This window comes from Chrysochloris asiatica, unplaced genomic scaffold, assembly GCF_000296735.1.
Source record: "Chrysochloris asiatica unplaced genomic scaffold, ChrAsi1.0 scaffold00054, whole genome shotgun sequence".
Lineage (NCBI taxonomy): Eukaryota > Metazoa > Chordata > Mammalia > Afrosoricida > Chrysochloridae > Chrysochloris > Chrysochloris asiatica.
The window spans coordinates 8,545,296-8,560,189 of record NW_006408572.1 but is presented as its reverse complement, the minus strand read 5'-3'; the positions used below and the strand labels follow the sequence as shown (position 1 = coordinate 8,560,189).

The following is a 14,894-nucleotide window of genomic DNA, read 5'->3' as shown; positions in this document are numbered from 1 at the left end:
AGTTGAACCACCGACCTTTTGGTTCCAACCAACCCTGAGGTCGAGTGTTTATCCTACGGCACCACACCAGGACTCCACCCTTCTGCCCCTGGTAACCATGAATAAACTTTGGGCTCCATTCATTTGCCTGTCCTAGCTATTTCATATATGTGACATCAGGTATTTGATCTTTTGTGATTGACTTCACTTGATGTGTTTTTAGAGTTCATCCATGTTGTAGCGTATATTAGTACTTCATCTTTCTTTATGACTGAGTGAAGTTCCATTGTATATATATATGTACCGTGTTTTCTTACGTATCCATTTCTATGTTGATAAGAACACCATATTTATTTAGGGACATTTGGGATACATGTGTGAGTAGGAGGAATAGGGGTGAGTGGAAAGGTGCCAAGGAACAGAGGATTTAGCATGTTAGTCACCAAGCATGAAATGTGGCTCCTGAGAATGGAGAATTTGCTGAGATAATTGATTTCTCTGCGAAATAGCCACCCTCCAAGTGATCTAGGATGGTTTGGAAGCAGGGTCAGTGCCTCAGGCTAGTGTAGGGTACAGCTAAGAGTGCCAAATCCAGCATGGCTTTTGCATTTTCACATGGTTAAGAAAAAAAACAAAACAGGAAGAGTAATGCTTTGCGACACATGAAGCTCAAATTTCAGTGTCAATAAGTAAAGTATTATTGGAATACAGTCACACTCATTTCTTGATGTTTTGTCTGTAGCTGCTTTTTTACTACAATGGCAGAGTAGTTGTGACAGAGACCGTGTGGCCCACAAGGCCTAAAATATTTATTCTTTGTCTCTTTACAGAAAAACTTTGCTGTCCTCTGGGCTAGTGAGATATTGATGTAGGTGACCCAGTTGGGGAAGGAAATACGAGGGCACTTCAGAAAGTTCATGGAAAAGTTCCTTTATCTTTTCATTCCATTCTTCCATGAACTTTCTGAAGCCTCTCTCATAGAGCCTTGTTGCTGTTAAGTGCATTCAAGTCAGTTCCAACACATAGCAACCCTAGGTAGGGTTTCCAACAAGCCAGCTGATTGATTTGAACTGCTAACCTTGTGGTTCACAGTCCAGTGCTGATCCTACAGCACCACACTAGAGCCTTGGCAGCTGAAATTTGGGGAAGCATAAACTAGATGAAAATGTCAGTTTCTTGAGCTGGTCTGTAGTCTTGGGGCATGGGTAGCTTAGGGTTCAGATAGTGATACTGTTCTCTATGTGACTAGGCTTCAGGTATTCGTAGGGCAGGTCCAGTTGCTCATTCCGGGCTGTAATCTCCTTTTCCAGGGTTTCCAGTTCTGTTTGGAAGTGGCTTAGCACAGCCTTGGCTTTGGGGTTCGAGAAATATTTTTCTTTATGATGCCCCAGACGTACCTGAGAACAGAACAAACAATCTCCTAGTCCCCAAACAGATGTGCTTACAATCCAGCTTCTCAAATTGCCCCCTACCCAGAATCCCCTCTCACCATGTCGGGCTGCTGCCGACCCAGATGCCATGTGATGGTCATTTGAAGACAGGCCTGCTGGACATCAGGTAGTGACCCCATCACTGTGGCCATTGTTACATCTTCCTTGGTGGTGGGTGGGAGCATCCGCATTGTGCATGGGGCATTAGGGACCCAGGCATACCAGTCCATCTGGGGAAAGAAACTGCAGCCGTAGGAAACCTGGTAGTTTGGGTCCTAACCTTCACCCCTCTCCCTCAAGGACCTGGGCTTTCAGCTGTCCATACCTGGCCTTGATTGATGGCTGCATGCTGGGCAGTGCAGGTGAAGATACACATGGTAAGGAAATGGCAAAGTTGAGCCCGGGACTGGAAGGAAACAGGGAAGCCTGGACAGGAAAGGAACAGGATTTAGAGGCTCCAGCATGAAAGGAAAGAAATAAAATAGGATTTCTTGGGATGTCCATATTTTAGAATTGATGAATGTTTGTTCATTTAGTCAAATGTAATTGCATCAGATGTAGATTTCAGTCAGTGCTGAAGCCTTTATAGCTTGGGTTAAAACCTCTTTGCCTTCCAGTTGATTCCAACTCACAGCAGCCCCTTATGTTTTAAGAGTAGAATTGCACTTCATAGGGTTTTCAGTGGTTGTAATTGTATGGAAGTAGATAAACAGGACTTTCTTCCGCAGTGCCAATGAGTGGCTTTGAATGGCCAACCTTTTGGTTAGTAGCTGAGTGTCTACTATTAGTACCACTAAAGGACCCATAGCTTGGGTTACCTTTGGCTAATTATTTAATCGCTATGAACCTCAATGTCTTCATCTGTATCATGGGTACAGTCTCATCTCATAAATGAGGCAACCTGGTAGCACAAATGGTTAAATGCTTGGCTGCTGATGGAAAGATTGAACCCCACCCAGGGGAGAAAAACCTGGTGATCTGCCTTCATAACTCTGGGCCAATTCTATTCTGTCATATGGGGTGGCTATGAGTCGGAGTTGACTTGATGGCTCTCAACCACCACCTCATAAATGAGGTAATGTACTGATTACCTAGCATGTAGTAAATGCTCAATAAGTAACAACCATTGTTATTGTGGGAGGTTTGGGGATGATCTGAATGATCAGATATCTCCTACCTCAAAAAGTGGTTAAGAATTTAGGGATGCTTTCTCCTATTCCCAGAGAGAGGGTTTTAAGTGTCTGAGTTATAAAGTAGGTAATAAGGGAAGTCATGCGTTTCTAGTGTCACATTTAGGAGGGCTTCCCAAAGGGTATTCCACGTCACTAATTTTACAGTGAAGTTGGGGCTCACAGAGCCAATAATCTTAGGAGTTAAGTAGGAGAAATACAATGATTCCTATTTTATAAATAAGAAAACTGAAGGCCAGAGAGATTAAACAGCTTGTCAGGATTGCTTTGTTGGGAAAAGGCAGAGGCTGATCTTGAACTTGGGTTTCTGACCGCAAATACTGGGCGGTTTTAAATTTTAGCACACTTCCTCTAAAGGTGTTGGGAAAATTAGGCAAAGATGAGCTAGCAGACCTGAGAGAGAGTAAGGGGGAGGTCATGGTACTGCAGGATAAGCCCTGAACGGAAAGGCCGGTTTGAACTGTAAGATTGGCAGTTCAAACTTACCAGCTGCTCCTTGGAAACCCAATACAGGGTCACTGTGAGTTGGAACTGACTTGATATGGCACTTAACAACAATGACAACAAAGTGAATTTGAGAATGTCTATTTAAAATTTCTCCTCAAAGGAGCTCTAGTGTAGTGGTTATAAGTTAGGCAGCTAATCTCAAGGTCAGAAGTTAGAAACTGCCAGCTGTTCTGTGGAAGAAAGGTAAGGCTTTCTGCTCCCATAAAGATTTATAGCCTCGGAAACCCTGTGCAGGGTTACTTTGAGTCAGAACGGACTCCACGGCACACAAGCACCACCACCACCATTTTAAATTTCTAAATGTAGCTATGATTTGGGGAGAAGATGACCAAGGGGAATAGTAAATAGGATTTTCGGGGGCTTGAAGTACTTGTGGGACAGTACTGAGAAGTACTAGAGAAAGTTTGGTCCTGGACTGGTGAGGTGGTGCAGCCTCAGACCCCCTCTAGGGCATGGATGTTGTGGCCATTATACCTCGGTCCTGGGCCTGGCACAGCCCCACCTCAGTAATCTCCCGACACCAGGCTTGCAGCTCAGGGTCCCCTCTCACGACATCATCGCTTTGGTAGAAGATGTGGATGATCCCCTCCACGTACCTGCCCGGGGGAGGGAAGTGAGCTCTTTGAGAGAAGGTGTTTCTGACCTCTCTTCCCCTTTACTGTGGCCTCTGCCCACTGTCATTCACTGCCTCTGTGACAAATCCTCCCAGACTTGCTTTTGGGACATTCCCCAGATCTTACTACTTACTATAGCAAGGACCAGGAATTGAGTCATTAGTTCGTGGAATCCCCAATACAGCTACAGTACCTGGTCTTCCTAACAAAAACGCAGATCCCTCCAGATCCCATAGTCTCCCCCGCCCACAGCTTTCCCCACCATCTCTTCACTCCTCTTCATCCTTTTCTAAACATCAGCTTTCTTTGCTTAGACCCTCTTCCTTTTCCTTCTTTTGAAGTTTTCTGTTTCTCATGCAGATCTCAAGCCAGAAACTCTCCCTCCTCACACACCCCCACCTCCATTTCTCAGCTTCAGCTCTCACCCACCGGGCAGTGATGTCCCAGAGCTGTAAAGCATCATGGGCATAGAGAGCATTCGGGAGTCCCAGCAGGCCCCTGTCAGCCAGGTCGTCAGGAGCACAGAGGGAGCAGTAGGTCAGTTGTGCCGTTGCCCGCTGGAGCAAGGTCACATGACCCCCTCCTCCTGTGCTCACGGCCTGGGGCAAGAGAATTGAGAAGTTTTGAGGGACAGAGTAGGTCTCAGAATCATGGAATACTAGATTAGGGGTTTAGCTTTTGGGTTTTCAGATTTAAGTCATGGGTATAAAAGGGGCAGGGCATTTACACATCATTGGTCTGCGATCCTGAAGATGGCAGATTATAGATGCATGGTTAGCTGGTCCCATATCCCATGCCTTCCTTCCCTACCTTATCAAATATGCCTCCATCTGAGATGAGTTGGGTGCGGGCCCGGGTGTTGATTTCCATGGTGTAGCGGATATGGGGGATCAGGAGCTAGGGTGGAGGGGAATGGAAGGTTTGGTTAATGGAGGCCATGCTTGATCCCTTGTAGGGAGTGGGGCCCAGGTGGTGGCTTTCTCCCTAGATGACTTCCTCCCTGCAGCTGCCTGGACAGGCTAGTCTCCTGCTTCTCCAGTCACTCACCCTCATGCTTTCTCATGCCCCTGTGTGTGTGTTAGGGTTGAGCCAGACTCACCAGGCTTTGAGTCTGTGGTTCACCACTTGCTTGGGAACTTGGCCAAGACAATAAACCCTCTAATTGGTGACCTACTCATCTGTCAGAGGGGAAATACACTCTCTTACCTCAGGGTGCTGTAGTCATGCCTATGTGAGTGATTAAGAGTGTTTAGCACAGTGTCTGGCACACACAAGTCCTCAAATCGTAGCTGTTAACATTACCTTGCATTATTTCCACCTTGCATGCACTTTGTCTATTGAGACTTCCTCTTATCATTCACACCCTTGTCATTTAAACTAGCCTCTGCTCACTTTCAAAGCCCACCTCTGATCATTTTACTCTTTTTTTCTTTTAAGTTCTTTTGGGAGTTGGGTATCTTCAGTCAGCATTAGAGAACTCTGAGAGAGCTACCTGCTGCTGCAGCAGAGGGGCATTTTCTGTCTGCCACAGCTCCAGTTCGGCGCTGGCAGGCCCATGATTTTCCTTAGCTAGTACAAAAGGCCACATGTTTCTCTTTTGTCTTCTCATTCCCCCAGTTGCTATACAGGGTTGATTGAGTTTTGTTATTTATCTGGCTTATTAAATATTGAGCAAATAATTCAAGAAACTGCACTATATGAAGAAGAACGTGACATCAGGATTGGAGGAAGACTCACTAACAACCTACGGTATGTAGGTGACAACTTGGCTTGCTGAAAGTGAAGCAGACTTGAAACAGTCATTGATGAAGATCAAGGACTGCACCTTTCAGTGTGGATTACACCTCAATAATAAAGCAAAAATTCTCACAGCTGGGCCAATAAGCAATGTCAGGATAAATGGAGAAATTCTGAAGTTGTCAAGGATTTCGTTTTACTTGGATCCACAGTGTTCAAGGACTCAGCAGTCAAGAAATCAAATGACGTATTACATCAGGCAGATCTGCAGCAAAAGACCTCTTTCAAGTATCTCAAAAGCAAAGATGTCACTTTGATAACTAAGGTACACTTGACCCAAGTCATGGTATTTTCAATTGCCTCATATGTATGGGAAGGAGCTCTGGTAGCATAGTCGTTACGAATAGGGCTGCTAATCTCAAGGTCAGCAGTTCAAAACCACCAGTGGTTCCGTGGGAGAAAGATGAGGGTTTCTGCTCCCATAAGGATTTACAGCCTCGGAAACCCTGTGCAGGGTCACTATGAGTTGGAACCGACTCCATGGTACACTTACCAACAACAACAACATATGCATGTGAAAGCTGGACAATGCAAAGGAAAACATAAGAAGAATTTATACATTTGGGTTATGATGTTCAAGAATATTACTGACTCTACCATGGATTGCCGTAAGAACAAACAAATCTGTCTTGGGAGAAGTATATCCAGAATGCTGCTTAGAAGCCAGGATAGTGAGACATTGTCTTGTTTACTTTGGACATGTTGTCAGGAGGAACTAACCTCTAGATCATGCTTGGTAAGTAGAGGATGAGCGAAAGAAAGGAAAACCCTCAACAAGGCGGATTGACAGAGTAGCTGCAATCGTGAGCGCAAACATTCGCACTGTTGTGGGGATGGCACAGCACCAGACAAGGGTTTGTTCTACATGGGCCACTACTCCATACCCTTACGTCCTCCTATCTGCAAGGAATCCAGTTGGAACCAACTCGATAACACCTGGTAACAACATCATCTGAGTCATTGATCCTGGACACAGGCTAGGACCCAGCAGATACCCCTGGTGCTAAGATCAAAGCAGAGAGTTCATGGAAAGATGATGTGAGTATACTAGAAAGCCCAGAGTCTACACGAGGAGAGAAGTACCCGACCACAAACAAGTCTTCATCCTATGCCTTGTAAGAACTAATGGTTTTCGAAGCATTCAGTCTGTTTCACACATTTGGTTCTGTCATGCAATCCTTTCACAACCCATGATAGAGCCCCTATTATCCCTGTCTGGAGTGAAGACTGTGAAACCCATCTGGTGAGTGCCGATCCAGGATTCAGAGCCTGCACAGGCTGACCTATGTGGGCTTAGTCCTCCTGTGGGCCCTGATAACAACGACCCAGCTGTGTGCTGTGGAGCCACATGGGGAGTGGCTGAACTAAGAAGGGAATGTTAGGTGTGAACCCTGTTCAGAGCAGAAGATGGTGATGCAGAAGACATCATGAGACCAACAAATCCCAGTCTATTCACCATACAGGTCTCCATCTTGTCTCTGCTCTCTGAGAATCCAAAGTGGCCACATCTACTCTTGGCCAGTTTTGGTGTTAGGGTAGAAGCCCCAGCAGAAACACATTCAATTATTACACCTGCTATGTACAGCTCCTTAGGGTTTCTGAAACTATAAATCTTTATGGAGGCAGACTGTCACATCGGTCTCCTACAGTGTCTGGTGGATTTAAATTCTTAACCTTTCAACTCGCAGTTCAATGCTTAACCCACAGTACCAGACAGGCGATGCAAAAGCGAAGCTTGTTTTTCTCTTCAACCTTATACCTAGGCCTGTTGCTCTTTCTCCAACACCAAGACCTTGATTTTTTTTCTCCATTATCCATTCACAAACTGCTATAAAGATTTTTTTGTTGTTGCAATGTTATTAGGTATTAAACTGTTTCCTTTCTCTGGGGTCTGAAAGGGAAGGTTGAGCCTATACCTTGAAAACAGGGTGCAGTTCTGGGAGGCACCTCATGGTGGCGACAGCGATGACTTCAGCTACCAGGTGAGTGTTCAGCAAATGATACTGGAGCTGGTGCAGTTGGAAGTCTGCATTTCGGACCCAGGACTTTGCCAGGAGCCAAGCAAGTGGGGGATCTGAGGGCAGGAAGAGTGGTGGGGCAGAGGAGTTCGAGTTGGGAGGCTGGATCTGGGGAAAAAGAAATTAAGTATTTATTGAAGATATTTCTCAGCATTCTAGAAAAAGACATAAAGGACTAAGATAAGATTATTGCCTTTTGTTGTTGTTGTTGTTATGTGCTGTGGAGTCGGTTCCGACTCATAGCGACCCTGTACAGTGTTTCCGAGGCTGGAAATCTTTACGGGAGCAGAAAGCCTCATCTTTCTCCTGCAGAACAGCTGGTAGTTTCGAACTGCTGACCTTGCGGCTCGCAGCCCGATTTGTAACCACTACACTACCAGAGCTCCTTTTAGGAGGTTGTAATTTAGTATGAAGACTGAAGCCACCCCCCCTCCCACCCCATGCTGCTTCTAACTAGTTGTGGGGCTGTGTGAGTGCCCTGTGGTTGGCTTGAAGGCTTGAATGAAGGAGAGACTGATCACAGAGACCAGTACGGAGGCCCTTACAGTGGTTTGGGAGGAATATGGTGGAGGTCTACGTTAGGATGGTGGAATGAGAAGGAGAAGTTGGATGTGTGAAATAAATGACAGAATTTGTTGGCAGGCTGGTTGACAGCAGAGAGAAGATATTTGAGAGAAAATGGATGTTCAGGTGTTCAGAGTCAGAGGCCTAGAAAAGATGGAATAGTGATTCTAAAAACACGTTCCCTAAATAGCATCCGCATTACTTTAGAATTTATCAGAAATACAAATTCACAGTCCCTATCCCAGACTTCCTCCATCAGAGTCTGGGGGTGGGGTCTGACACCCTGTGTTTTAACAAGCCCTTCAGGGAATTCTGATGCACACTAAAGTTTGAGAACCATTGGGCTACAGGATAAGAACTCCAAAAGGTCATTAAGACTCTTGAACAAGTAATTCCAGTTGGGTGAGTCAGGGGAGACTAGGCTGTAAGCAAACATAGAACGACTTAAGGAAAGTGTTGCTGAGTGAGGTCGGGGTTTGGGAGCTTACAGCCAGCAGCCTGGGTGCCTGGAACAGAGGGTGATGGGAGCAAAGAATCATGTTGGAAGGGAGCACGCACCTGGATGACCATGGGGAGCAGCTTCCCATTGGGTTCCATCTTTAGCATGACGAGGGGCGCTGCCAGATACTGCTGCTCTCCTCGAATCACATTAGCGGGAATCCCATCCAGCAGAATAAAGTCAGCTTCAAACAAGGAACTGTTCTGTAGAGAGAAGTATTCATGATTAGAATGCAACGCCTACCCCCAGAAAACAGGACAAAAAGCAAGACATTTAAAGGTATCGAGTCTAGCGCCCTGCTATTAATGTGTATCAGTACCAGAATCCTAGAGGCAGAACCATTATTCCAATTCTTTCATTTGAAAGTGAAGAACTAAGCCAAGCGAGGGGAGATGTTTTGCCCCAGGGATGTATGATAGTCTATCTGAATTGAGAACCATGGGAAGTGTTTGCTAAGCTATCCCCTTGTCAAGATGACCAGGACCTTCCCCCATCATCTCTTACTGCATAATACCTGTGTTTCTAGTCCAACCAACCAAGCAGATTCTCTTACTGCAAGGAATCCAGAGAATTTTCCTGGCTACCACTGCCACAAAGTACAGCATAGTCACACATAGTCATGCATGTTGTTATTGTTGTTAAGTGCTGTCATGTCAGTTCTAACTCATAGTGATCCTGTAGGGTTTCTGAGTACCAGCTTTCATTGTAGTGGAGTGCTTATCCCACAGTGCCACATCAGGACTCCCCTCCAACTCAGAGTGACCCTGTAAGGGTTTTCCAAGGAACAGCTGGTGGGCTAGAACTGCTGACCTTTTACTTAGCAGTTTAGTGCTGATCCTACAGCGCCATACCCGGACTCCACCACTGCCCCCAAGCACAGCACAGTCACACATATGCACACACAAACCTGCCTAGTCTGAACCTTATGTCCAGTTCATCTCTTCGAATTCCACCTCTTTTCCAGGCAAGTTCTTGATTTTCCCTACCTTACGGTGCACTCGCCTGCCCTCTTCATGCCCATGGACACTTGTGTCTAATCCCTGATATCCAGCCAGGATTGTCTTCACTAATATCTCTGGCCTTGTCCATGCTCTGGAGATCCGTCTGGTGTTCTCCTCCATGTTGGGAGCTCATATTTTTGCCTCTACATTTTTTATAATCTCTAGCTTTTTATGGAGGTGCAGAACTCTGCATCCAGGGCAGTGGTTCCTGCAGCCTCCCTCCCACTACATTGATCTCGGGTTTCGCCCTTTCACCAGATCTTGCCCCGTGGCCAAGGAGAGAAAAATGAAAGGTGGGAGGAGGTACCTGGAGTTCCTTCTCCAACTGGGCCCGAAGCTCTTCTGTCCCAGAGGGCAGCACTAGCCGGGAGGGAAGAGATCTGGAGCGTCTCAACAGCATGGGGTTGGCACCATTGAGGAACTGGTAGCCAAAAAGCTCATCATCTTTCCAGCATTGGCGAACCTTTTCTGTGGGGTGGGGAGAAAGACATTGGCCCACAGCCTCTTCTCCAGACTCTCCGGCAGAGATCCAGGCACATGACCACCTCCATTCAGCCCCTGTCTGTACATTTTAAAGCCTCTGTAAAATGACCAGGCTTGATTAAGTGTTCTCATCTGGTGGGAGTTTTTGGGGGAACCTATGGAATGTGATGGAGATTCATCAAGAGGGGCTTAGTGAGACCTGGAGAATCACTTACCAGCCAGCATACTCTTCTGACCCCAGAAGATCTGATTGAAATCCTCTAGGTGGTCCCAGGAGCTCAGGAGGGTATAAACACGTTTGAGGGCAATTTCTAGAGCCCTAGGATAAGTGAGAATGAAAACAACTCATCATCTGCGATCCCTCAGCCCCTCACCACATACCTTCACATTCTTGGATCTGTCAGCCCTCACTCCACCCTGACCCCTTTCCTTACCCTGCCTTCAGAGTCCATTCAAAATCCAGTCTTTTCTCCTCATGGAATCTCACATTGGGAGGCAGATCATCTTTAGAGTCTGCAGCTATTGTCAAGGGTAATCCTTCCTTCCAGGAGGCCCAGCTAGGAGTTAGGAATAAGGGTTCAGGAAGCAGGTAGAGTCAATCTTGGGGGGCAGGGTCATTGAGAAGGGTGGGGAGATCTGTGGGTAGGTGGTCACCAGTAGATCTGCTGTCTTTCTTCTAGTTCCTTCTCTCGATGCCTCTGGAACACGTCCAAGGCATTATTTCCTGCCAGGCGAGCTGGGGAGACATTAAGAGCACTCAGCATCCTGCTTGGTCTGGTCCCATGCTATCCCCTACTCTTTTGTAGTCGGTTCCCTTGTTTACAGTCTTGCACTGTTGCTTTTATCTCTGCCTTGGCCTCACTTGATTGATCCCAGACGCGTTAATCCTGTCTTGTCAGCTTTGTACTCCTTCCTGTAACACCTATCTCGGCCCTCATTTCTTGCCATGAGAAATGTTTTGACGTCCTTTCTTGTCTCAACTCATCTTCCCCTATCTGACCCTATTTCATCAATACCTATGCCTGGATTTGTTGTTAAGTGGCGTCGAGTCAGTTCTGACTCTCTGTAGGGTTTCTGAGGAGCAGCTGGTGAATTTGAACCGCTGACCTTGTGGTTTGAAGTCCAGTGCTGATCCTACAGTGCCACACCAGGAGTATAGATCACCTTAATTAAAGTGATAAAATCTTAACTCATATGCCCACACCTATCTTTGATTACATATTGCTTTGTTAATTTCACCTGCCCTGGCCTCACCTATCCACACCTTTACCTGTCTTCAAAATGTTCCATGCTTACTTTCTTTACCTGATTTCTCCTTAACCGATTTTCTGTGATAGTCTATATTTAGTACATTCGTCCGCTAATCTGTACTTTGCCATTTGTCCCTCAAAGACACACAGTTCATGTCCCATCCATACCTACCTTGTGCCCTCAGTTCGCTTTATAGTCATCTGCCTTCCCTTTTTCTCACAGTAGCGAATTCAGCACTTTCTATCCTTCATCCCCACCCCTGCCAATGTGATCTCCCACCCCTACAGTTCTTTCTTAGTTTCCCAACCTTACTAGCTCAACAGTGTCATAGTGTTTGTCTCTCTTAGCTATCTCCTGCTTACCTACCACCTGTCACCTGCTGTGCCATGTGTTACCCTTACCTATCCTGGCTCTAATTTGTCACAGAGTCACAGAGGTTGCCTTTACACTTTGACTTTTTCTGTCTCTCATCATTGCTTCAACTCGGATCTCTGTCCTCACCTTGAAGATGGAATCTTTACATCATGCATTTCTGGACTCCATCTTTTGTATCCCATGCAAACATTCCTGACATTATTTTCCAATTTGCTCTCTAGCATCCTACCTCTGCCCACCCCTTCACTAGATCTTTCAGACCTTTCCTATCCTGTGTCCTGCAGCAGGTTTTTGAAGTCCTGCACTCCCACTCCCCGACCTACACCGCACTCCCACCCTAGCCCCCTCACCGGTGCCTTCAGGTAGGTTCAGGATTTCCTGGCCCTGCACCCAGCGGTAGCATGGGAAGGCAGCCTCCGCGCTGGTCCCAGGGCCCTGCACCGTGATGCGGTCGCAGAACCACGCGTCGTCCACCAGGGAGTGGTGTTTGCGCAACTTGACGAACTGCAGTGGCCCCAAGTCCTCCAGAGTATCGTGTTCAAATTCCTCCTCCTGTGGGACCAGAACCCGCAAGACTTAGTAGCAGGGAGCGTGGAGTGGCCTTGTTGTTAGAGGAGCAGCTCAGGTTAGGTTGGACGCCCATTTATTTCATCAGAACGACAAGAACGGTACCTCTCTGCTCTTATTACGTCTGACCACGAATGACATTTCTGTACGGGCTTCGGGATCACTTGGAGAAGGAAGGAGTTGGAGTCAAGGGTAGGGAGAAGGAGCTGGAGTCTCAGTCTGAACTCAGGGATCCTGACCCTCTTCCCGCGCCCCGCTCCGCCTTCCGCGGCGGTGCCCCAACTCCCTAAATTCCAGCAAGGCGCAGTCCCACTTGTAGCCTCGCCTGGATCTGAACCTGCCCTCCCGTTTAAATACAGCCCAGCCGGCCCCGCTCTGCCGCCGACCTCGCCTCGCGCCGGCCTCAGCTGTAGCTCCAGCTCCGCCGACCCGCGCGCTCCAACCAGCCACAGCTGCACGCGGTTGTAAGACCCGGAGAAGATCCAGGCTCCGGTAGTCACACGGATACGGTAGCGGCCCATTGCGCCCCGGGCAGCGCAGGGAAGCGGAGTCGGGTCCCACGCGACACTCGGACCTCCCCAAGCCGCCAGCGGTGTCCAGGCGCCTCGGGGCCAGACCCGGCCCTTAAAGAGATGGGTCTTCGTCCCCGCCCTTCGCGCTACTGGAAGGCGCTCCCAAGTCCCCGCCCTAGACTAGCCCGAACCTGCGCCCGGTAAAGCTGGGCTGTGGGAAAGAGCCACGCTTCCCCAGCGGAGCGCAGCCGTGAGAAGATAAAGGGGGCCTGGCATAGAGTGAGGCCAAAGAATAGGTGGATACAGCAGGGTCTCATAGATTCTCCTCGCTACCCTAGGAGACCGGGGGACCCGAGTCTCAGGGCTGCAGGGAGCTAGGCTGAGTGCACTTCCGGAGATTTCAGACCTTTTGCGGATTTAGGAGGAAAGGACAGGGGTACGGGTGGGGGCGGGGCAAGGTGGTGTGTTAGTCTTAGGTAAAACGGCGAAAGTATCAGTTTTTCTGGATTGGAAACTGGGGAGCAGAGTGAGTTCGGGGTGTGTTCTACTGCGGGTCCCGTTACCGAACTCTTTACCGCCGTTGGTCCCTCTATAAGTGACCAGGCTGCACAAACAAACATAACCGTTGCCTTCGAGTTCATTCCGACTCATTGCGACGCTATAGGACAGAGTAGAATGGCCCACAGGGTTTCAAGGTTGCGATCTGTATGGAAACAGACTGGCATAGCTTTCTCCCTAGGAGCTCTGCTGAGTTCAACCTTTCAGTTATCAGTCCAGTGCCTAACCACTTCTCCACCAGAGATCCTTTTCAGGTAGCCTAGAACCTGGAAAAATAATAGCTCAAAGATTTTTCTCCTTTTTCCTACTTCCAACTCCGTTTTAAACATCTGGCCTTAGGACCCCAGGTGGAATCGTCATTATGTGCCTTACAGGTGGTTCTGACTCAGTGACCTAGGGGTTTTGAGGTTGTAAATCTTTGCGGGAGCAGAAAGCCTTATCTTTCTCTGTGGAGTGGCTGGTGGGTTTGTGGTTAGCAGTCCAGAGCTTCTTTTACAGAACCATCACACTTCCGGTGGAGTCCCTGTTGTCAAGTGCCGTGGAATCGGTTCAGACTCACAGTGATCCTTTATAGGGTTTCCAAGGAGTGGCTGGTGGGTTTGAACCTGCTGACCTTTCAGTTAGCAGTCCAGTATTTATCCTACAGCACCACAGCAGGAGTCGGGGGAGTCCCTAGGAGGCACCAATGGTTAAGAGGAAAGTTGGTGGTTAGAATCTACCTAGAGATCGTAGAAGAATTGATGCCTTTGAGTTGTGGTGTTGGAGGAGAATACTGAAAGTGCCATGGACTGCCAAAAGAACCAATAGATCTGTTTTGGAAGAAGTGCAGCCAGAGTGCTCCTTGGAGGCCAGGATGGCTAAGCTTCATCTCTCATACTTTGGACATATTGTCCGCAGAAAACAATCGTTGGAGAAGGATGTCATGCTGGGTAAGGTGGAGGGTCAGAGAAAAAGAGGAAGACCTCTAACGAGATGGATTGGCCAGGTGGCATCATCGATGGACTCAAGTGTGGCAGTGGTAGTGAGGTTGGCCCAGGATTGGACATTGTTTCGTTCTGCTGTGCATGGGGTCACTATGAGTCCGTGCCGACTCTATGGCACCTGACAACAACAACAACAACAACAAGAGACACCTTGGAAGAAAAGCCTCCAGACTGACTTCCAAAACAGCAGTCACTGAAAACCCTATGGAGCAGAATCCTACTCCAGCACACATGGGGTTGCCATGAGTCAGAACTGACAAGTCTCGACTGGCAGCTTCAGGTAGACCTTGAAGTCTTATTGTGGTGCTAAAGGGTAAGTACTGCTAACCACAAGGTCAATGGTTCAAACCCATTAGCCACTCCCTGGAAGCCCTATACAGGGTTGCTATGAGTAAAAACTGATTTGATGGCACTTAACAACAAACAACAACAGGGAGACCTTGACACTGTGGACCAGACATTATGAGAGGACTAACTGAGGCAGGGCAGTAAAAGTAAAAATTTCTCCAGCTTTTATGACCACCCACCCATGGCCATGAAGTAGATTCTGACTCAGAGCTGTTATA

The 14,894-nt window shown here is 47.6% G+C and overlaps 1 protein-coding gene across 1 annotated transcript; it reads right to left on the bottom strand.

Annotated features, from left to right (window-relative positions):
* Positions 1-1,098: 1,098 nt before the first annotated feature.
* Positions 1,099-12,841, bottom strand: ALOX12 (arachidonate 12-lipoxygenase). Its single transcript, XM_006863332.1, has 14 exons — positions 12,662-12,841; positions 12,059-12,260; positions 10,737-10,818; positions 10,517-10,639; positions 10,298-10,401; positions 9,907-10,067; positions 8,658-8,801; positions 7,434-7,643; positions 4,531-4,617; positions 4,150-4,319; positions 3,581-3,702; positions 1,735-1,835; positions 1,469-1,639; positions 1,099-1,376 (listed from the first exon to the last, which is right to left on the bottom strand). Exons 1-14 carry the CDS (start codon positions 12,794-12,796, stop codon positions 1,197-1,199), a joined length of 1,992 nt encoding a protein of 663 aa, XP_006863394.1. The 5' UTR covers positions 12,797-12,841; the 3' UTR covers positions 1,099-1,196.
* Between the last annotated feature and the right edge of the window lie 2,053 nt (positions 12,842-14,894).

Coding starts and splice junctions, on each gene's coding strand:
- ALOX12 (XM_006863332.1), bottom strand. CDS start 12,796: ATGGGCCGCTACCGTATCCGTGTGACTACCGGAGCCTGGATCTTCTCC. Junction 4,618..7,433: donor AACTGCACCCTGTTTTCAAG/GTATAGGCTCAA, acceptor CCTCCACCCTAG/CTCCTGATCCCCCATATCCG. Junction 3,703..4,149: donor CTCTGGGACATCACTGCCCG/GTGGGTGAGAGC, acceptor TCCCCCGGGCAG/GTACGTGGAGGGGATCATCC.